The 25551-nt window shown below is 30.5% G+C and overlaps 1 protein-coding gene and 1 long non-coding RNA gene across 2 annotated transcripts in view; one reads left to right on the top strand and one right to left on the bottom strand.

The window, feature by feature from the left end:
• Nucleotides 1–11225: 11225 nt before the first annotated feature.
• On the bottom strand, nt 11226–13588 carry LOC109341643 (60S ribosomal protein L6-like). The gene is made up of 3 exons (XM_019579587.1): nt 13172–13588; nt 12053–12159; nt 11226–11644 (listed from the first exon to the last, which is right to left on the bottom strand). The coding sequence occupies exons 1-3, from the start codon at nt 13429–13431 to the stop codon at nt 11613–11615; spliced, it is 399 nt and encodes a 132-aa protein (XP_019435132.1). The 5' UTR covers nt 13432–13588; the 3' UTR covers nt 11226–11612.
• A 5083-nt stretch (nt 13589–18671) lies between these two features.
• LOC109341644 overlaps nt 18672–25551 on the top strand; it is a 13445-nt gene continuing 6565 nt past the window's right edge. Inside the window, exon 1 of the long non-coding RNA XR_002106973.1 lies at nt 18672–18682. This is a non-coding gene — a long non-coding RNA (uncharacterized LOC109341644). The remainder of the gene's footprint in view (nt 18683–25551) is intronic.

Genomic DNA, 25551 nt, shown 5'->3' on the forward strand with positions numbered 1-25551 from the left:
GCCGAGAGTTGTTACACCAGATTTTCAAATTCAAACTAAACAGCTTTCACCCCAAACGTAATGGTTTCATTCCAATCAACTCCTACATTTTCATAGAGGTGTTATGACTAATTGGAAAGCCTATTGAAACTCATAATTCAAACACACAAGTCACATACACAATCTGAATTTTTATGGAACACATTTTCTGCACTTTCCGAAACTTGTTCTTAACTTTCATATTAAATTTTATGAAGTTGCTTTAAGTGTGGTTTCAAATATTTTTAAACCTTTTGAGCATTATAACTAAGTGTATAAAGAGTTACCGGATTTCAAGAGATCATAGTGTTCAAATCTTGTAAAGGCAATCATTGTCATTGTTAAAGTTTTCTTTATTCAATTTGCTGACATACATTCTATAACAAGGGTGTGGTAAGAAAGGGGATAAAGTTACTTGAAATGTTGTTTTCCAATGAGTGACATAGGTATTAGAGAGTGAGTATGGTACAAGGAACTCTCGGGGTGAGAATTTTTAATTACAACTCTTAATATCTAGTGAAGAAATATCTTGTGATGCAAGAGTACTAGATGTAATCTTCGGTGGACAAGAAGATGAACCAGTATAAAACTCTTTGAGTACTCTCTTCTCCCTTATCTCCTTAAATTTACTTGATATTTTTCTGCATAACTTTTCCGCTACTACTAACTCTGAAATTTGCAGAAAAAACTATCATAGATTTAAGATGCAAGCTTGTAAAGCTTCTTAGCTTCTTAGCTTGTAAAGCTTGTAAAGCTTGTAACATCATTATGGACCTAGCCAAAAACTTGTAAAGCTTCTTAGCTTCTATGCCCAGCCGTGGTTACAAGGATTGAAGAGCGCCTCTGATGCAAGCTTGTAGAACTTGTAACGGCTTTATTTGATAGTCGATAGATAGGCTAGGAATTTCATCTTTTGTTGTAATTTGTAAGGTTTGTGTGAACACTCAATTTTGTCTGACCTATTTAAAAAATAAAACAATACAAAGATTTCAAAACACCCAAAATTTGAAGAGAATATCTTGTATATTTCAAGATTAATTGTATCTACTTTGATGGATAAATAGCTAGAAAACCTTTTGTTACCGGTTGTTTTTCTTTCAAAAAAAATCAATTTTTCAAATAAAAGCTTAAAACGTTAAAAATTGAATTGGATAATTAAATAAAGATGGTTTTGAAGCCTTTGCAACCCCTTTCTTTACGAGCCCAACTCCTCTCCAGTACTGGAGAGTCCAGTACTGGATTTTAAGGGGAAACAATAACAATAATTTATTTTATTAAAAAATGAGTTAAATTTAGGACTATTAGATTTTTATTTTTACCACGTGTCATGATCTCAACATGGTAATGGACTCTCCAGTAATGGAGAGAATCCAAATTCTTTCTTTACCCTTAGCCTCCAAGTTATTTTCATTCTTCATCATTTATTATTAATTAAAATAAACAACAAATGAACTGAGAGAAGGAGAGGATTAACGATGGTTAAAAAGAAAAAGAGAAAATAAAAAAGGAGAAAGAAAAACAAAAAAAAACATATAGGAGTTAAATGAGAAAGGTTTTCATTACAAACATGAATCTTCATACAAGTTCAATAAACAAAAAGCCAATAGCCATCCTCTTCTCATGCCCAACCAGTTAATTGGGAATATTATCATAAATATTGTTACAAGAAGCCAAAATGTGAGGATGTTTAGAGATAAACTATGTTTATCCTTTTGGTTTCCATCACTTGGGTATTAAAAAGAGGGTGAGGTGAGAATGATAAAGGAGAGGAGGGGAAAAGAACCTACTGCGGAGAAACTTTCATACCCTCCTCCTTCATAAATATCATTGCGTCTCCCCACTCTAAAGAATAATCAATTGTTTTCTTCCCTTAACTACTATAAAGACACACACTCTTACAAACACATGTGGGCTATGAAGTACTAATACAGATACGTGTGTCGGGTACGTGTGTTGAATATGATATATATCTGATACATCGACATACATTTTTTCTAAAATATAGGATACGATACGTTAAATGATACATGTGTAAAATAATAAAAAACATATAAAATATGATAAAATTATAAGTGTAAATCAAAATATCTAAAGTAAAAAATATAATGAAAATTGAAATTCAATGTCCTCCAAAATTCTAAGTACCAAAACAAGAAAATATAGTATAATAATTCATAAAATTGTTTATTGTCTTCCCAAGAAACAGAAATAGTATCAATTTCATCTCCACCTTGACGGCGATGTTGTGGATCTGAGAGTCGGTATGGTGGACCGATTTTCGGAGGATCAATGCGGTGTGACAATATGTTGGAATGAGTCTTTGTGGCCTTTAAATAAGTTAACGTTTATTAAAAACGAATATATCTTATCCTATTTTAATGAAAACGAATTTATATTATTTTATATTTTATTGAAAACAAATATGATAATGTCTTAATATTTTTTATTTTATTCTATTTTTATTTTTGGATACTCTACGGATACGTATCCTTCGCGAATCTGAACGTTTCCGTGTTGGACACTGACATACAAGGATGTTCGATGAATCCGTACTTGCATGTAGGCATTTCGAGTAACACAAAATGGCAAACCTTCAGTCCTTGGGGCAAATTTCTCTGCTGGTTTTGTCGCTGGAACTCTAACAGCTGCTGCCATACGTCCATTCATTGTGAAAAATCTCACAATAGGTAGAGCTTTCGGCACAAAAGTATAGCAACTTGCAAGAGATAGATCACCCACCACACTTGGCACTTGCACCTATATATACACACAATTCCAAACCACGCCACACCACTACTCTCTCTGCTCTTCTTCTTCTACTTCACCGCTCCATCCTCTTGTTTGTCTTAACCAACCACCAACCACAAAATCGCACGGAACCGTCATCTCTTACATCGTCTATCTGGAGTTCCTCAACTTCCCAATGCTAGCGAGAACCGAATGCACCGCTGCCTCACCGCCTGAGATCTCACCTTGCTTGTCATCGGCTTTGTGGTCTCACTGTTTGGATGATGATACTGGTGGATGAAGCAGGTGGATTGCTGAATAAAGAGTACTCAAAGATTTGCTCATTAAAAAGTGTCCAACGATAGCAACTCATTTGTAAGCTTTGGGAGTTCATATTCAACAAAATATAATGGTTGGTTATGAAGTAAGTAAAAGTGTAGAGTGAAGATGTGTTATGTAGAAGACTTTATTTTATTCATCAACAATGCACATAATTTATACAACATGGAAAAGAAAACTAATGCAGAAAAATAAATTTCTACATGAATAACATAATCAGCCACAAGTGCTCTAAGATTGTAGGTGAGATATTCCTAACAGACTCTTTAATTCCTAATGAATACTTCTCCTTATTGCCTAATGAATATTTCTAACAAATTCTGAGTCATATTAATCAACACTCCTCCTTGACTCTGAAGCTGTATATTTTAAGCTTTTGTCATAATTGTCAAGATTGAACTTGATTATGTAAGTACATTTGACTCATATACCCTTTTTGTCTTTCGGCATCTCTACCAACTCACAGCCTCAAGTGTGAGTACCACAAGTGGTAGCTTGGGACTTCACACTTGAATAAACCCAACAATCTCTCCCTCAAGTGTGGGTACCACACACTTTCCGTTTCGCTCCCCCTTGAGTCCACCATGTCCCAGCCGAACCATCGGCTCTAATACCACTTGTTGGACTAGACTGCGACCGAGGACCCTCCAACCACTGAGGTGTTCCATTGTTACATGGGTATGGGAAGAGTGAAGAGTCACAAGTGAGACACCACGTCTTGAACCAAAATCTTAAGGCATTAGTTTTAGGGTCTTTCCTACATATAAACTATTTCACTCTTCCCCGCATATCCAATGTGGGACTTCACACTTGAATAAACCCAACAATCTCTCCCTCAAGTGTGGGTACCACACACTTTCCGTTTCGCTCCCCCTTCAGTCTACCATGTCTCAGTCGAACCATCAGTTCTGATACTACTTGTTGGACCAAACTGCGACCGGGGAGCCTCCAACCACCAGGGAGTTTCATTGTTACATGGGTATGGGAAGAGTGAAGAGTCACAAGTAAGACACCACGTCTTGAACCAAAACCTTAAGGCATTAGTTCCATGGGTCTTTCCTACTTATAAACTCTTTCACTCTTCCTTGCATATCCAATGTGAGACTTCACACTTGAATAAACCCAACAATCTGAACAATAGGAGACCAATCTTAAGAATTATTTCTATGGCTTTCTAAGTGATAACACTGAACCATTCACTTATCGGAAGACCGGGATTTTGAGTTTCCACATTGAGAAACAACCACTTCAACTTGTATGAGAATCACATCATATCATATATTTCAGGTTCCGTTTTTATCCTGTTTACTATTCCTTTCTTATATATATTTCTTCATTGATTTTGTTTTTTTATTACTTACTTTGTTGTAATAATAATATATAATAGTTCAATAATTTGTCTCAAATAGTAATAGAACTAAGTATAAATAAAAATATTTTACTCAGATTTGATAGGAATGTTACGATTAGTGTCATATTTTTCTTCCACTTGGACCAAAATCGATAGTAGTCATTAGCACTTTCACTTTTTGTATATTAATTTTCTCTTTTAAAAACTATTCAATCTCAATCACTGAATGAATTTTATGGAATTTTTATAGTAAAGTTATAATTCGAGTTGTCTCTAATTTCACTGAAAATGGGAGGAAGGTCTACGTCTCTATCTATTAGTTTCATATATAAAAATAATTAAAAATTATTTTATCACCTAAGGTTATGGTTCAAGTCGTCTCTAACTTCTCTAAAAATGGGAAAAATGTCTACAACCAACATAAGCTATTAATTCCATAAAAAAAATAATTCAAAACTATTTTATCACCTAAATAAATTTTATGAAATTTTTATAATAAGAACATGGTTCTAGTCGCCTCTAACTTTTCTGAAAATGGGAAGAAAGTATACGACAAAACCATTTCTAAGTTATTAATTCTATATAAAAAATGTTCAAAAACTATTTTTTCACCTAAATGAATTTTAGGGAATTTGATACTAAGGTCATGGTTATGGATGTAAGCGGTCACCGTTTAAACTGTGAAACCAATGGAACGAAGCTGAACCAAACCACAAAATGTGGTTCAATTCGGTTTCGCGATTCAGTTCGGTTTCGCGGTTCAGTTCGGTTATTTTTTTAAAGAATCATTTATGTTCGGTTTGGTTCATGGTTTTAGAAATTTAGGACCCATTAGAACCGAACCGCATATTAAAAAATAGATACTAGAGAATTCTTCAACCAATTTTGGGGCTTAAATTATCAATTTTGTGTGAATTGTAGTGTTATATATGTTACTAAATTGTTATTACATTAACATTGTATCTGTTACTACTTACTAAAATATTATATATTTGTAATACTTTCTCAGTGTCCTGATGCTTTGTAACATATCTTCTAATTTTCGTGAAACCGAATTTGAAACTAGAATATACCATAAACTATTATACATGTATTATGTTATTAATTATGAATTGTAATGTGATATATGTTACTAATCGTGAATTATATTGTTATATATATTACAAGTAATATACATGTTATAAATTATAAATTGTACTATTGTATATGTGATCATTCGCTTTTTTTCTTCTTGAATTACATGATTGTTGTATATGTTATTAACAAGCAATTATGAGTTTTAATTTTTTTACTTCTAATAATAATAGAAGTGTTTTTTACTTCTAATAATAATTGTTATATATGTTATTAAAAATATCTTTTGTAATACATTTAGAATTTTCAATTGATAAAAAAACAAAAAAAAATCATGAAAACCATGAAACCGAATGGGACCATTCATGTGCAATTCGGCTCAGTTCTTGCAATAAATTTGCGTTTCATTGAGGTGGACCGAACCATGTCTTTGTATTTGGTTCAGTTACTAAATTTTACCAAAAACCAAACCGAACCGAACTTTTACATGCCTAGTCATGGTTCGATCATTTCTAACTTCTTAGAAAATGGGAAGAAGTTCTATAACTAACACCATCTTATGATATTAATTCCATATAAAACAAACAATTAAAAACTATTTTATCACCTAAATGCACGGAATTTTTATAGTATGGTCACGGTTCGAGTCGTTTCTAACTTATCTGAAAATGGGAAGAATGTCTACGACCTATACCATCTCTATGTTATTAGTTCCATTGAATTACAACAATCATGTATTATAAATATTTTTAATCAATAAAAATCAAGTCCGACAAATCTATCGGTACTTTCAAATCGACAAAAAATAAACAAATCAACTAATCATTGTCAAATCAGAACTACGTAGTCTTGATTTTCATGTTGCAAGTATGGATGCGTATGAGCAAGATAAACTCTTGTCAGACACAAATATAAAAAATAAAATATTTTGCTTTATAATTGATTTTTTAACAAATAATATTAAGGTATAAAATTATGTGTTATTAGCGAGGGTACCATTTCAATACGAGCGGACGGTGTGCTAATATTTTCCCCGATCTATAATCGGCTTCTGAATAAGGCACTAAGAATCTTTGTTAAAAGACCATATTATCCAACTTGGACAGAAAAAAGAGTTTTCTATGTTTTGTCGAGATAATGAAAATTATCCAACTCGTGACCTAGAACTAACTGCTGTAGTTTTTGCATTGACACTCCGGAGACATTACTTATATGGAGCAAAATTTGACGTATTTAGTGATGACAAAAGTCTAAAATATTTACTTGACCAACAAGAATTAACCATGAGGCAGAGAATAATGATAGAATTCTTAAAAGATTATGAATTCGAATTAAAATACTATCCAGGAAAAGAAAACGTTGCAACTGATGCATTAAGCATAAAATCAGTACATCTGGATACCCTAATGGTGAAAGAATTAAAACTTCTTGAGGACTATAGGGATTTAGATTTTCTTAGACTATACAATTTAAGAATAGAAAATGAGTTAATTAATGAAATACTAGTGACTCAACAGAATGATCTAGATATAATTGTGACTAGAAAGCAGATTCAAGAAAATGTTCCCACCAAATATAGTGTAAACCAAGATGGAATACTTAAGTTGGTTAATAAAATTTCTATACCTAATGAGCCAAAGTTAAGAAAGCAAATCACATAAGGAACTCATAAAAGTATGTTCACAATCCACTTCAGAATTAATGAAATGTATAAGGATCTAAAGAAAAGATTTTGGTGGCCAAAATTGAAGATTGATGTGGCCAACTATGTCTCCTCCTATCTAACCTGTCAGAAAGTAAAAATAGAACATCAGAAGCCTCCCCGACCCATGCAAGCATTAAGCATACGAGAATGGAAATGAGATAAAATCACCATGGCTTTTGTAATAGGTTTACTAAGGGCACCTTCTAGATTTGATTCAATTTAGGTTGTGGTAGATAGATTAACTAAATCATCACACTTCTTACCTATTAGGTCAAATTACCTCTTATAGAAACTAGCTCGAATATACCTCATAGAGATTGTAAGGTTACATGGTATTTCTTGTAACATCACCTATGATAGAGACCCTCGTTTTAAGTCAAATAGCTTTACTTCCAATTTTCATAATGTCTTTTATGTGTCTCAACTCAACAAATATCATCATAATCCTTCTCACATTTTAGCACCTAATCCATAACTCTCAGAAAATTTGACATATAAAGCACCTCCTTTAAAAATCAGTGGCACCCGTGTAAAACAAGTGAGTGGGAAATAAATTGCGTTAGTCGGGGTATTATGGTAGGAATGAAGATCTTCTGTAATGGTATTTCTATGTCCCTAGCAAGTAGAATTTTATTGAAAAGTGTAAAAGTAATAGTTTTTGTTTTCATAATTTTGAAGTGTCATTTTTTTATTAGATGACGACATGAATGAGGGAGAAAAACTTGTATGAAGATACATGTAACACTTCATATGTAGAGGCAAACACATTTTATAGTTTTTCATACTATGATTTAAGATTAAATTTAATTAAAATTAAAATATTAATGTGTTGTTAACATTTTATTGGTAATCTCTACGTAGTTTCCTCTTCACACAAGTCTTTCTCGATGGGAATAATTGATCCTCACTCATTATGGGAGGGGCCCGGCTATCAGGAATTCACGTGGGAAATGTAACATACTCAAAAGTATTAGATTTAGATTAGAGTGATTAGATTTAGCTCATTAAATTTTTAAATCATTATAAATAAAGTTACAACAATATGCAAGGGACATAATGTGTCCTTAGAAGTTAGAAAAAATAAGAAAATCTCCAACACATAAAATTTAGTTCAAAGAAACTATACTAATGTAAATAACTTAGCCATGTTGAATAAATTCTTATAAACACGTGGTTTTGTTCTAAATTAGATAATATAAATTCTTGAATATACAATTATAGGGAAATAAGTAATAAAGACTTGGAAAGACAAAATAGCATTAGTCTAATAATTGTGAGGCAACAAGTACTCTTTTAATATATATGACATTAAATTTTTGTCAGTAAAAGATATTTGTATAGACAGTAGGAGGTGGTGAAATTTAAAAAATAAAATAAGCAGCGTTCAAAGGATTTATAAAGGAATAATACCTAATATAACACCAATCTTTTCATATATATAAGCAGAGCCATGGAAATATAGGTGACGGTGAAATTTTTAGTGGTAAAATAAAAATAATAAGGAAAAATGGAAAATCTTATAAGATTTAACTATAAAAAGTTAAGCCTTTCATGAAGCCACCACAGTGCATCATTCAGACCCATCCTTATAATTTCATACTTGAACTAAGCCCTCAAATAATTTAGCCAGAAAATCAGTAGAAGAAACCTCCACCATAGTCGCATATACATAAAGCCAACATCTACTTCATTTGAAGAGCATTCATATCACATTTTCTCTATCAAATATGTGAAGGGGTGTTTGAATTTCAATGTTTTAGCTAACTAGGAAGGAAGAAGTGAGACTACTCATACACTCCAGCAGTACCCTGACCAAGAGCAATGTCTTATCCCTTCTCCCAAAAGAATTTTCCATTATTTCCTAAATAGTTTACAATTGACACATTTTAGCCTTTCCTAGTATTCAACATCTCTACATGCATTAATTATTCAACATTTCTCAAGGCAAGGATTCTTTCTCTACCAAGTCACTTCAAGCTCTAATTCTCAAAACAAATTTTAAGTATGATCTTTATTGACTCACTATGTATGAGCATATAAAGGTTTAAGATCATATGAGTCTAGGACTCAATATAAAGAAATAACTCATGTTGGAACTTGGTTTGTCGGAAGTTATTAGTAGGAATTTTTTGATGTGAAATCTAAAAAAATTCTCAAGTTTCACATAGAAGAATTTTGAAAAGACAACTCCGAAGACCCATATAGGAGAGATGAGGAACTTGAAAAAAATCTAATGTTATAAATAGAAGTCTCCTCCATTAATATTTTCTTGTCCCAAGTTGAGTATGTTTTTACTCAACTTTATATTTCTCCCTCATACTTTTCGTCCATGCATTTTCGGCAAACTTCTCTTCCTTTCTTTCCGTGGCACTAAGAATTGGCATAGACAGCCAAATTGTGGAAATTTCGAGAATTCGCACTAGTAGCCATATTTTGGAAATTTCAAGAATTGGCACTAGTAGCCATATTGTGAGAATTTCGAGAATTGACATAGGTAGCTATAGTATAGTGGGTGTATTCGAGATTGGTTATTGGTAAGAACTCGATAACAAAGATTTAGGTTGTTTTATCCTGGGGACGGCGTGATTGATATTCTACTTGCACATTTGGACAGTGCCACAAAATGTCTTATCTTAAAGAGAGCAATCTAATTGTGACTCAGCTAGTAAGTATTATTTCGTGTCATTTAGAATTGTTCAAGCTACAATAACAACAACCCATGATATTTAAAGTATTCTCATGTGTTTTTCCTTTTCTTTTCTTAGTTTGCTTATATATAATAACATTCAAGTGATAGATCATGTGTTCCTTGTTCACAAGTTGGCCACCTTCAATCTTCAAAAGGGTTCTTCTTATATAGATGTTTCTTTAAGGTCTTTAGAGAAGCTTCAAAGGTCTTCAAATCAATATCCGTTTAGGAATAATATTTAATACAAGTATTACATTGCGGCTAATTTCAAGAAGCATAAAGTGCGAAGAATCTGTCAACCTTCAACTAGTTCAAAGATAAAATTTAATGTGCGATATCCAATTGTATGTGATATACCGTTCTTGATGTTTATGAGAAGTTCTTTTTGCTATTAACTTCGATCCTAAATGTTATAATTTTGTACAATATAAATTGGTTTTCTATATTTTCCTTTTGTGTGATTGATTAAGTCTCCTTTTCTACAAAAACTACTAGAGTATAAAGTTCGTTTTCGAAAGAATACTAAATTTCACTTAGCAAGAAACATAGTATTTAATTGAAGAATACATATTGAAAGGATTAAGATCCTCATCAATTGAAATAAATTCAAATGGCGAGACGAGTGGAAAACATACAAACTTATATGAGTAAAGCAAAGTCTCGAATGCGCTTGTCATTGGACACATTTGAACGCACTTGTTTCTAAATATATGTGTCAATAGATGTAATTGTCCCTAAATACATTTACTCAATGAACGAGTTTAGTCACTTGATGTATTGACTTTACTTGAAAAGATTTTCATATTTAGTTTTTCTAAGAATTTATCCATTTGTCTTTACGAGATCTCAATCCTTATTAAATGTGTAGTTCCATCTTTATTTTACTATTTAAATTTAGTTTTTTATTAATCATCTTTTAAACACCTCACTACATTAACATCCAGCATAAAAATTGTTGTCATTGTGTCAATAATAGTTTCCAGGAAAATTCTATAAAATTAACTTAAACATTATGTCATCTACAAGTAGCTATTATAAACTATTTTTCCTTTCTAATTATCCTTAAACTTTAATTATTAATAAAATTTGTCACTCAATAGAGATAGTGTTAAATTAATAGCAATTAAAAATTCTAACTAGGGATAGCAATAAAAACGAACATGTGAGTACCCGTCCAAACCGAATCCGAATTTAACGGGGAAAACTTGCTGTGATTGTGTTTGGGTTCAAGTAAAAGTCAATCCCAATTTTTTGGTTTATATTTGATACCCTACCCCGAACTCGCTCAAATTCATTAGATACAATGTTGTTACTGTTTTTTTTTGTCTAAATGCAGTACAAATTAATGTATTATCCGTTTCCTTAGTTTGCTGTCATTTCCCAATAGAGAAAAGAACAAGTTGTGGTAATGAAAGATGGGTGGTAGAAGTTAGTAAGATAAAAGTGCGTGACACACCAACACTCATGGAAGATGCTTAAAACAGGAGAGAGAAAAAACACAAAAAGATGATAATACACATTTTCTAGAGAGAGAAAAAGAGTGTTCATTTGTCTTTACCATTTGTTGTAGAGTGCCTAAGGTTTGAGATGAAGCCATTGCAGTTTTTAATTTGTGCTTTTTGCTTAGAAATTTTTTATGAGGTTGGAGCGTTATAGTAGCATATTGAACTATTTTTTCGGGTTTGGAGATAATATTGTTGATTTTAACCTCATCGAGGAACACCATTGATCTTAAAAGGACCTGAAAACAGTAAGGACAAAAACATGAAAAATACAGTGGAAATGGAGGGAGAACAGAGTTATATCAGATACGAAATGCAAATTGAACCCTGAATAATTGAGAGAGAGAAAGTAAAGAAAGGTTCAATTAAATGAGTAAATAAGATGAATATAAGTAATTTATTATCCATAGTATCTCCAGCTAAAATTTAAAATTCGAAACAGTACTTCTATAACAAACGCAAAACTTAAGTACAACTTGAGATGGCAAGCAAACATGAGTGACAACATTTGCAAACCAATTATTTGTATAAAGTAAAATGAATCATATAACAGTACAATCAAAATAATAAGTTGTAATTCAAAATAACACTGGAATCAAAATGAAATAATGTAATTCAAAAATCAAAGTGAAATTTTCATTACATACCTGTGACAAGAAGCAACCCAGATGGAAGCTGCTTCAAGAAAACAACTCTTTTTCCCTTAAAATGCCCAGCAAGCAAAATCAGCACTGTCCCAGGAGTAATGCTAGCTCTGAAGACAAAAGCAACCACAATATAAGTCTCCATTCACCAAAAACACCATATCAACAAAAATAGAAATTCATTAAATATTGGAACTTTAAATGGATAGATAACTCCCCAGTAAGAAAAATAAGAATTCAATTACAGTGTAACTTTGACTTGGCTTTGCAATATGCACTTTATTCCACACACATTCACAAAAAACATTTTCTTTGTTCCCTTTCACATCTCATATCGTTTAAACCACTAGAACAAAACTCAAACTGCAGCTAACAAATCAATCACAATCTTGCATTTCGCACAAAAAACATTTACTGTTCCTTTTTACATTCCATAACATTTAAACCACACATACTTAACAAATCAATCAAACAAATTCACAAAAAGCATCTATTAATTCACATTTCCTAACAACATAACCACCAAAAAAACAAAACAATCATTAAAGCTTACAAATCAAATACAAACATAGAAGAAAAACACACACATAGAGGCATAAACTCTTGCCCACGTGCAGTTTTTGTTCTTTTACACGTAATCAAGTTTCCTAAAATACAATACCCATCATAGCTAAAAAATCGATTAACCAAATCAAACACAATAATTAACAAAAATCTTATATTTCATAAAATCTCCTGACAATATAAATACTAAAACAAGACACTCATCAAAGCAATCAAATAAAAAGCTGAGAGTAAATACAATTTTGATCCCTCAAAATTTTCATGCGTAGCGGTTACTCACTCAGAAATTATAAAAAAACCAAAATGGTCCCGAAAATATTAAATATGAGTCTAATTAGCATGTTTTATTACACTTTATAGGAGCTATTTTGACTTACATTCGCAATACTAGTTTGGATTTTTATTGTGTAGGGATCAAATTGATACACACTAAAAACTACTAAAGTTATTATCATTCACTCACAAACTAATTTACAAAAAATATGCATACACTAACACATAGACTCCAGACATAAATCATGAATGTAGTTCATTCATACAGTTAACTAAGACAAGAACCTGAGCTTTGTGGGCTTTGGCTTATGCTTATTAAGTAGAGACTTTTTAACATCATCTGCGGGATAAAACTTGGGTAGCTTCTCAGGCTTAGCTTCGGGCTTAGCCTTAGGTTCATGACGCGGCAAAACGCCACCGTTTTTGGCTTTGATTGCCCAGATACCTCTCTTATGGTACACCTGCGATCGCGAATACTTTCCAATTCCTCGAATCAAATCAGGGTTCCTCGTCGCCCTTGGGGTTCTCTGCTTCGCCGGCGCCATTGCCGCTTCTGGTGGCTGCTACCGCAAAAGGATGCAAAATTTCTAGCCTTAGTTTTATGGATTTTCACGTTACATAAAAGGTGGGTTATACTTATGTTATGGATTGGGCTTTATGCAAATGTTCATTGTCTAATTATTAGAGTGAAGAGGGTTAGAGATTGAGACTGACCAATGGACATAGGTTTATCGTCAAGAAAAACTTTTATATATATATATATATAATATATCATATTTGAATGTAAATATATTCATGTTTTTCAATCTATTATTTATGATTAATTTTAAATAGAATTAATTTTTAACATGTTATAAATATTTTATTGATTCTCTCTACATACATATTTTTTTTGACACAAGTCTATCTTTGATATACTATCTCTTGTGCTTATATGTTTACTTTTAGGAGTAATAATTACCACTCTATATTGATATTCCACTTTTAATAAAATTATATATATTTACATTTATTTTTTAACTTGCATAAATTATCCTAATTTATATATACATATTATACTCAGTATTTCTAAGTTAGTAAATGCATGTACATATCATATGTCATTTTAATGAAATATTATTACAAAGTACAATTTTACTCATTATTTCTTGGTCCATTTAAAGGATAGTATCACTACTACATTTAATCATTTTATGGCTTACTCTAAATATAAAGATTTTATCTTATCACCAAGAAATGCTTAAATGTTTTTTTCGTTAAATATAAAAACACTTGGTAAGGTAAAGCGCCTTCCTTTTAGATGTCTAATGTGACATGTCATGCTACATTTATTTATTTTTCAAATATACAATAAAATCTAAAAAAATATAGTTATTTTTAGTGTTGTAAAAACTTGACCGTACTAGACAGTCCGACCGATTTAACCATTGACTAGACTTGAAAATGGTTCTGATTTACTGCCTTAATTGAGTGAGAGTTGGACCACTTTGAACTGGGGAAATTTCAGTCCGAATTGTTAAACCGGATTAACCCAAAAAGTGAACCGAGCAGTTAACTTGAAAAAGGGGAAGATACACTACTTCAATGTGATTATACTTTATTATTAATTATATAAATTTTTACATTTATATATAATTATATATTTATAGATAAAATTTATTAATTTTGTATGAAATCACCCGGTCAGACCAAATGGTTTAATTGTTCAAACCGGTTAAACCTAATACGAGACATATTTCAATTTAACGTTCAGCTTGGGTTTCATAACACTGCTTATTTTTTGTAAATAAATTAAAATTGGCAATGCAAGAAATTAAAAATTCCAAAAATAAATAACTGATTTTCACACATACAAAGAAATAGTTATTGAACAAACTAGCAAGTTACCCGTTCATTTGCACGAGACGGTATTTTTTTGCCGCATGATTAAGAACACATATTACATGTGCATTTATGATTAAGAATATGTATGTTGTTCGTGCATTCACATGGTTAAAAACATATATGTTACCAGAGCATTTATATTGTTAAAAATTATTAATTATATATAAAATCATACGATCAGACCATACGGTTTGACTGTTTAAATCGTATAAACTTAATATGGGACTTCTTCTGGTTTAACGTCTTGCTCGACTTTCCCAACATTGTTTTTTACACATACATAACATGATATAGTTAGTAGTATCCTATTAATCAAAAAAATCATCAATAAATTTATAATTTCATTATTATTTGATTCTAAAATAAGATTAGTATAAAAATAATATTATTTAACTCTAAAATAGCTACAAACAATATGTTATGATTCATATTATTATTATTATTTTAATATTGTTATAGTAACATTATATTTTAATATTGCATAGGTAATCATATTCCTTTTATTTTTAAATAAATCACATACATTATAGAGTTAATTTGTTGTATCATCATCTTATAATCTTATTATATTTCATTGTTTAACTTAATTGATTAATTGTGTATAATGTCATTTTTTTAATTGATCCATAAAATTTGAGTTTTTATATTTATTTATGACATTAAAAATATAATTATTTATTTATCAATATAATTATAATTGTGTATTAAGTTTCTAATGTTAAATAATTGTGTCGTATGCTGAATTAATCATGCACATTATGCAATTCAATAAATCAGAATAAATTATAGATTAATAAATCCAAATATAAACAAATTATCGGAAATGATGTAAAATATTAATGAGTATATATTACTCAATTAATATTTCATAATTTCATTAATTATAATACTACAAATTTATATTTCATTTTTGTAACTGGTCCATAAATTCAAACAGCAAATTGAGTATAAATTGAATTAAATATTAATATTCCGAAAATTTATTATTTAGGCAAATTTATATCATTAATAAAAATTGCTTAAAATCAGGGAATTATAAATAATTTAATCAAAATATAAATCAAACAAATTAATTATCACAATCAAATCAAATTGCTTTAATATTTTGATTGTCACATGCTATTAAATATTAAATAGAAATTAATCCAAAAACGCAATGAAAAATCAAATCACAAAACTAATTTTAGGAACAATTATTTAATTTGTATATAACGGAATAAAATATATTCATAGACAATGATGGCTAATAATTTTGGCTTCTAAAATGTAACTAACAATTGATTAATTGCGTACAATATCATTTTTGTAACTGAGTGAAAAAAGTTGAACTTTTATGTTTCTTTATGATATTATTATTTAATTATTTCTTTATCAGTATAATTATAAATATGCATTAAATTTTCAATGTTAAACTAATCATGTAATATGCTCAATTAATCACGCTTGTCATGGAGTTGAATGAATCATGACAAATTACATATAAATATAAATTGATCCATAAATTCAAATTTTGTAATTGATCCATAAATTCAAACAAAATAGAATATAAATGGAACTGAATATAAACATATTTCGTAAATTTATTATTTACAATTATGCAAACTTATATTCATAATGAGCATTGCTTAAAATTATCAAATCATAAATAATTTAATCAAAATATAAATCAAATCAATTAATTATCATAATCAAATGAAATTTCTTTAATATTTTCATTATTACATCCTATTAAAGAGAAATTCAATCAAAAAACAAAATAAAAAATCAAATAACAAAAATAATAGTGGAGGATAATTATTTAGTTTTTAGATAATAGAGGATAATAGAGCAAAATACATTTAAAGACAATCATGCCTAATAATTTCAGTTTCTAAAGTGTAACTACCAATTAATATGACTCAACTAATACATTGAAAGACATTAATGAGTAATTATTACTCAATTAGCATTCCACAAATCTATTACCTATATAACAAAAAAGGTCCCTCATGACATATGTTAATCTCTCAAGCCCTCATGACATGTGTCAATCTCTCATCAAAACTAAAGATCCCTCATGACATGTGTCAATCTCTCAATCAAAACTTTCCCTCCAAAACATGTCAATCTTCCCTTTTTGTTCATTGTACAATTTAATTCTAATGATTAATGGACCCATATGTTTTTTATTCCATGAAGAAATTGCATCTCACAATAAAGGGAATTGAATCCCTTTTCACATGTGAATTACATCTCCACCATTATCATTTCATATCTCCATATTCTTCTCTCCCTTTCATTTCATATTTATCTCTTCTTCTCTCACATGTCTACAATCCAATGTTTCATTCGTCAATCTTTATTTCGTTTAAACTTAATACGATGACTTTTATACCCTGCTACTAAATCCCTTTTTGTTATTTGATTTTTAGATAATAAAGCAAAATACATTCAAAGACAATCATGCCTAATAATTTCAGTTTCTAAAATGTAACTAACAATTAATATTACTCAATTAATACATTCAAAGATATTAATGAGTAATTATTATTCAATTAGTATTTCACAAATTTATTAGCTATAATTATACAAATTTATATTATATTTTTGTAACTCATCCATAAATTCAATCAAAACAGAATATAAATGGAATTAAATATTAATATTCCATAAATTTATTAATTATATAGTAGAATGTAAATGAAATTAAATTGTCTTTGGTGGTTATGACTAATATGATGATCATATTTACTATGATTAATTAGATAAAATATACATATTCAACAATTAAACATGGCAAATTATTTATGATGAGAATAAAAAAATTAAAGATTATTCTTACTAATATAAAGTTGACAAATTCAGATAGTGAAAAAAAATAACTTCGAAAGAAAAAGAACAAACACATAATAAAATGAAAGAACTATTATTCTACAATCAGATAATGAATATAACATCTAATCGTTGTATTATAGGATGTGAGGTTTCTTTTCTACAAATGTTGAAACAAAGAATATGGCCAATTCGTATTTCATGCTTTAGAAAAATAACCACACGGGAAAAAATATTTGACAAATATCATGTGATAAAAAATAATCAAATTCATTTGTTGTACAAAGAAGAATAAAGTTGAAGATTTTAGTAAGATATGGACACATAGACATAACACAAACCCGTAGGTATGCTTTAAGGGAGAGTCAAACTGTAAATGAACAGATAAGATGATAAAAGTGAGATAAGATGAGAAGATAAATAAATTCATAACAACAAACAAACAAATACGATATTGTAACTTGTAACTAAATGTGTGTATATATATAAATGGAGGTCGGGTACATAACATAGTTATTGAAGGTTTGGTCATTGTTAGGGATAAAATCCTTCTAAATCAGACACTAAAAAAGATGATTATTGCAAGAACAAATCTACAAAATAATGAAATCAATCGTACCATATATACAATATAAACAAATCAAAGAAAAAATAAAAATACACATACATAATAAACAAAAAATCAATTAAAATATCTAGAAAATAAGAACATATCTAAAAGTAAACAAATGAATGAAAAAAATGCACTTTAAACAATATATTTACAAAAGAAGAACAAATCTACAATGATGAAGATTGAGTAGCAGGATACAGAAACCATCATATTAAGTTAATGAATGAAAAAATCAATAAAAATACACTTTACACAACATATTTGTAAAATAAGAACAAATATACAATGATGAAGATTTAGTAGCGGGATATATAAGCCATCATATTAAGTTTAAACGAAATGAAGATTGACGAATGAAACATTGGATTGTAGACATGTGAGAGAAGAAGAGAGAAATATGAAATGAAAGGGGAGAAGAATGTGGAGAAATGAAATGATAATGGTGGAGAAGTAATTCACATGTGAAAATGGATTCAATCCCCTTTATTGTGAGATGCAATTTCTTCATGGAATAAAAAACATATGGGCCCATTAATCATTAGAATTAAATTGTACAATGAACAAAAAGGGAAGATTGACATGTTTTGGAGGGAAAGTTTTGATTGAGAGATTGACTCATGTCATGAGGGATCTTTAGTTTTGATGAGAGATTGACACATGTCATGAGGGTTTGAGAGACTTACACATGTCATGAGGGACCTTTTTTTGTTATATAGGTAATAGATAGACTAAGGAACTGCAACATATAAATATAGAATTATGTCACTAATTTTATTTATATCTTACTTTTCACATCTTCTAATTGAGATGGAGAACGATTATAATTGATACACTAAATTATTAATTTCACATATCTATCATATCATAATATATCAAAAATTCCGAACACAAAATTTCAAATATTTTTAAATTATAACAGACGCATTTCACGAGAAAATTAACGTGGATAGTGTAGTCATACTACATTATCACACATTTTGTATTGGTTTAAAAATATTTACGGAACTAGTGCAAATTTAATGGAAATTGTGGATGATGTCCACGACTTTAAGGAAGTCGTGGACCAACAATGCGAGATCCAAAGAATGTCGTGCACCCTCTACACAAGATTCTGTGATTTTGTCTCTCCTGCAGTGAAATCATGGACGACAAGCATGACTTCCGTTGTCGTGTACATTAAACACGACTTCCGACGGGACATGGTGAATTTGAAATATTCATTTTAGATGGATAATTTAGGTAATTTATTATTTTAGGGGTTAGCTTTATTGAGTATAGTATGAGTTTTTAAAATAAGTTAAGATTTATTAGTTTTCAAAATAAGTTGGGATGTTGTCTAACCAAGCAACTGCCCTCAAATTGTTTTGACGCAACACGATAAGCATTCGCTCTAATCGAGGCCCATCAACTCATACCCTACAACAAGTTTACCAATATTAACATAAATCACAAAAATAAATAATTTAACATAAATCACGTAAAGTTCAATGCATACTCATTTCGATGACTTTTTCTTTCATATCATCATCTCGGAACTCCTTGTTGAAATTTCTAACAACATGGCATATGTAACATATAGATTGTGCATTACACCATTGTGGGAGCTCAGTACGAAGTGCACCTAACAAACATGTACCCATATCTGATATTATACAAATGTTCGGTTGTTGGATAACATATATCCGAAGATTGTAGAAAATCATTCTCATGCTTCTTTGGTCTCCCCTTCCAAAATGACAAATGCTATTGGAAATATATGTCTATTACCATTTTGTGAACTAGCTATTAACAATGTTCCAGTATATTTTCCAGTCAAGAATGTGCCATCCACTTGAAGGATTGGTTTGCAAAAAGAAAATCCTTCAATGCATGACTTGAAAGCCCAAAATACCATATCAAGAATTAAAGTATTATGTTCTTCATGGTTAGATGCTGAATATCTTACAATTGTACTTGATGCATAATATTGAACAACATTCAACCAACGAGGTAACTCCTTGTACAGTCCCTCCCAATCCCCATAAATTTGGGACATTGCTATTTGTTTAGTAGTCCAAGCCTTCCTATATGTCACCGTATAACCAAAACGAGTGACTACCTCTTTCACTAATACTTTAATTGGTATATCAGGATTTTCAGATACTAATTGCATAATGCAGTTTGCGATGAATGATGAGTTCAATTTCGTGTGATCTTGAGAAATATTAGTGGATGCAGAAGTGTGTCTTCCACTAATTTTTCTAATCTCCCAAATATCAAGTTTCACACTTTTCGATGTCCGAATTATCCACTCACATCCAATACCATAATATTTACATTTTGCAACATATGTATGTGGCCTAGACTCATCCACATGGATATCACCAAAATTCCTAATATGAAATTGTTTTACAGTATTTATTGTTGCTTCCTTTGAATCAAATTGCATACCAACAAACAGATTATTATCAAAATCATTACTTATGTCACTACTTCTATATGGAAAGTCTTGTCCATAATGATAATCAATGCTAACGAAAAAAGATGAAGGAGTAGCATATGTTATGCTAATCGGTTCACTAGTGGCAATCTGAACATCATCATCATCATTACTACCACATACCTCAATGTCATCTTCATCGCTAAACTCACTAACAATATCTCTAATAATGACCATCTACATAAACATAAAGCCACATTAAATAAAAATTAAAACAAGTAAATGAAATTAAAAACAAAACAATATTTTTACTTACATTGTATAATGACACTTCTTAAAATTTTCTAAATTTTTCTTTTTTTCGTTCGGTGGGATTTGAGCTAGGGTGGGGGTATATATCGTGTTTGGAACTCGTGCACTTCATACACGAGTTGGATGTCGTGTTGTACATCCACGCCATTGCCATGGAAGTCGTGGACGAGGACCACGATCTCGATCAACCTTAACACAATAAAGTGATCTCGCATTGTTGGTCCACGACTTCCCCAAAGTCGTGGACGTCATCCATGATTTCCATTAAATTTGCACTAGTTACGTAAACATTTTTAAACTACACCAAACGTGTGATAGTGTAGTTTGACTACACTATCCACGTTAATTTCCCGCATTTCACGTGGCACATGACACCTTTTATTGTGAGATTGATTTTTAGCAATGATGTAAAAACTGTATCGTACCGGCCGGTTCAACCGGAAAACTGGCGAACCGGACCCCTAACCGGTATGGTATAGATGTTGAACCGGCTAAGTATCAAAACTGGTCAAATCCGGTGAACCGACCAAGTATCAAAACTGGTCAAATCCGGTGAACCGGTTGGTATTTGACTAAACCGGGCGGTTTATGCACATATTGTTTTTTAAAAAAAAACTTAAAAATTAAAAAACCCATTACAAGCTGACCCATCTTTCCAACCCTTCTTCAACACTTCAAGGCACATGCTTCCAAGACATACTTAGATTACACATTTTGGTTCCTAACATTCGTATGTAATCTTAGTGATATTTATTTAATCTTGGAGTATTGTCTGAAGATAAGATTTGGTGCAAAAATATAATCTCGATATGAGATAACTTTGACTCCTTGGTGTTAAATGTTAAAACTCCAAATTTATTTGTTTTGTAGAGTGAGTTTTGAACTTGTGTCATTTATTTATATTTTGTGATTGTTAAGTGATACTTTTGGATTGATATATGTTTTTTAATTTAGACTTTGAATTTGTTAAAGACTTAAAGTTGTATGTTTATGTGAATTTTGAGTAGATTATGAATATGAATTATAAATTTGAGTATCTACCTATTTGAATTTTTTTTGTTATAGGTTTATATATATATATATAAATATATATGTCAAGTTTAACCAGCATGCGGTTTAATTACTGAACCACCAGTTGAACCACTGTACCACTGTACCAGTACCTTGACCAGTTTGATAACCAGTACGGTTTTAACAATATTGATTTTTAGACAGATTTATTACCTTTTAATTTAAATTTATAGTAGAGATTTTAGACCATGCCAATGGTATGCTTTTACAATTACTTTATATTTTTGTACGATATACTTAACAAATTATGAGATTTGAAAATGTTATTTTTTTGTTATTATCGAAGGTATCACCTCATCTTTTGAGTAAATAATTAATTCCTTTCGGGGTACATAACTACTCATTCCATGCATTTTAATGGTTAGGAACAAATATGTTACTCGTACACTCGCATAGCTAAGAACACACATGTTATCCGTAAATTCACATAGTTAAAACACACATGTTACCCATACAATCGCATTGTTAAGAACACATGTGTTGCCTATATTACCAAAGCAAATACAATTTTATAAAATGATTACATTTTCATCAATAAAACTACTCAACTTTAATGATCGATGTTAATTATATTCATCACACAAAGTATAAGATAACATTTTGAAAGAGAACCAGTTGAGAAAAAAAAGGTACATGAGTAGTGTGGTGTGAAAAGAGAATGCATCCTCAGAGTTGAGATAATGACTATGCCACCTTTCTGTCGTTTCCTCTTCACCAGCCTTCTTCTCCCACTCTTCTTCATCCCTAAGTGGTAGTGTGGTGTGAAAGGAGAATGCAAGTTTGTGAATTATGAGAGATGAACACAAAAACACACACTCTAGAGCTTTAGCAACAACAAATATAGAAAAATAAAAGACATTAAATAGTGAGCCTGCATATCCAAATTAACACCAAAAGGTTAACATGCATAAGTTAGAATGGAAGAAGTAAGGATAGTATTGAGCTAAAAATTGGAAAAAAGTTCATTTTACCCTTATTCATCCAAAAAAAAAATGGCCAATAAAGTTGATATTGAACTAAAAATTGTAAAAACAATTCAAAATAACACCAAAATTTGAAATAAGGTGTAATGATAAATCATACAAAAAATGTTATCTTGAACTCAAAAAGAATAAAATAAGCTTCATCCAACAAACAATGGGAAAAAAAATATTAATTTGTCAAGTAAAAATGTTACCTTGTTAGTAAATATTGAAAAGACATACTTTGAGTGAATGAGTGACTATGAACAAAGGTGAGTATGAGATGTTAGAAACACTACTATAACCTTGTACCTCTTCAAATATAAATAATTAGAAGCTATAAGATCTAATGATAAAGAAGGTTGAGTGAATGGTATAATGTACATATAGGAAGTTGTACGAAAAAATCATACATGGTAACAAAGAATCCACCGATTTGTTGAGCAAAAATCATACCTCTGAAAAAATACAAAAGAAGGTTTTGGTGAGTTTGAGATTGAAAAAATGGAGAAAGATAGAGAGATAGATTAGAAAATGGAGAAAAAAGAGTTAATGGAATTTGAAATGAATGGACTATACAAAAAGAAGATATGAATGGAATAGAGAGCAAATGACTAAAGTATCCCAACAATATTAAAGACATACATAAAGTTGTAATGTGTATTTTACATATTAAGTTGTATTATATATTGTAATTTGCAGTTGAATATATATTCGTTTGAGGTTATTGTTCAATCTTAAAGAAATGATGCATATACAATTGTGTTCATCAAGAATAGAGTCTTGATATCTTCACTTAATTTTATTTTTTAGCGTGTTGACAGATACTACTATGTCTGCCAACCCGTTTTCATATTGTTTGTAAGGTGTAGTTTGGATGTTTTAAATGTCAAATATTCACATACTCTTTACTCAATGGCATACATTGTGACCAATGCAATATATTTCATTCAATAGATTTTAATTAATTAGATAAAAAATCACTTTTATATGTAGAATATGTAAGTATCAGAGTGCAACTAAGAGGGGGCAACTAAGAGGGGGGTGAATTAGTTGTCTTAAAATAATGGCCGTTTTTTCTGCAAAATCAAAGTTAAAGTGCAGCGGAACAATATGCAGAAAATAATAGGAAATAAAATGAAAGAGATAAGGAGAAGAGAGTACACAACAGAGTTTTATACTGGTTCACCTTCCTGTCCACCGAAAGCTACATCTAGTACTCTTGTCGCACAAGAGATTTTTCCACTAAGAATTATGAGTTGTAATTACAATATCTCACCCCGAGATCTCTATGTACCTTACACACTCCCTAATTCTTATACCCTTGGAAAACACCTTTCCAAGTGAATCTATTCCCCTTTCTTTTCACACCCCGTGAAAGAAAGAATTCTTTACAAGAATGAAGAATATTCAACTATGGCAGATTGCCTTTACAAGTATGAAACTTATGTAACTTGCAATCCAAACTCTGAATATATATAGAAGTATATAATGCTCTTTGTAAAAGTCTTTGAAACACTTGAAGCAACTTTGCAAAATTAACTTGAAAGTTTAAGAACAAGTTGCAAAACGTTCAAAGATAAATTGGAAAAGTGTGAGAGCTTTTGAGAAAATTATATGAAAGTTGTGTGTTAATCTCTTGTTTAATATGTGTCCTTTGTGTGAGAGTTTAGAGCCTTTATATAGAGTTTACAAACACCCTTTCAAGGTATCTGAAAGTATGAGTTGTTTGGAGTGAAGAGATTTTGTTTGGAGTGAAAACCTTTCACTTTGAAATCTGAAAAACACTTCCAACAACTCTCAGTAATGGGTTACTCATTTGAGTAATCGGTTACTCAAACTTTCTGTCCAACAAATGCTTAAAAATTATTTTGAGTAATCGGTTACTCAATTTTCAAAAATCAGTTTTTTAGTTGGATAACTCTTTTCTCACACATGTAACCTGTTACTCAATGAAGTAACCTGTTACACACTATTTTTGAAAAATGTTTTAAGTCTTTTAAAAGTGTCTCACATTTTCTAAAAAATAGTTTGAGCAATTATACTTGTATATACTTAAGAGTTTAGGATAGAAGTACTTACAAAGACTTAATCTAATGTCTTGAAGCTTTATCTTCATTTGTCTTCATAAGTCATCTTCCTTTTCTTCTTTTTGGTGATGTTGGTGTCTTCATCAAAACCGTGCCAAGGTCAAGAGCAAGATCTTCTTCACAGTCTCCTCTTTTTGATGATGACAAACCAACATCTTTTGAAATTGTAGTTTTCTTGAGATTAGCATACTTCGAATGATTTTGACATGGTTGACTTGTGTGCTCCCCCTTCATGTTTAAGTTTGTGCCTGAAATGATTTAGACAGAAAAATACAAACTCCAACTTTTCTCCCCCTTTTGACTTCATCAAAAAGTAGAAAACCCAAGAGTCCAGCACAATATATATAACATACATGATATATAGCACAATTGATATAGCAATAATAACAGTGCATATCATAACATAGTAGTAGATGTCCAAACATAAAACATAATAAAAAGTGTTCAGAATTATGCTGAAAATACAAACAGAATAACACAATCCTAGACACACTCTAAGACTC

Source organism: Lupinus angustifolius, unplaced genomic scaffold (assembly GCF_001865875.1).
Source record: "Lupinus angustifolius cultivar Tanjil unplaced genomic scaffold, LupAngTanjil_v1.0 Scaffold_548, whole genome shotgun sequence".
NCBI classification, from domain to species: Eukaryota; Viridiplantae; Streptophyta; class Magnoliopsida; order Fabales; family Fabaceae; genus Lupinus; species Lupinus angustifolius.

Excerpts from the sequence above, each read along its gene's own strand:
- LOC109341643 (XM_019579587.1), bottom strand. The coding sequence starts at position 13,431 with ATGGCGCCGGCGAAGCAGAGAACCCCAAGGGCGACGAGGAACCCTGAT. Across the intron at positions 12,160-13,171 it reads CCAAAGCCCACAAAGCTCAG|AGCTAGCATTACTCCTGGGA; the intron begins GTTCTTGTCTTA and ends TTTTGTCTTCAG. Across the intron at positions 11,645-12,052 it reads TGGGTTGCTTCTTGTCACAG|GTCCTTTTAAGATCAATGGT; the intron begins GTATGTAATGAA and ends TACTGTTTTCAG.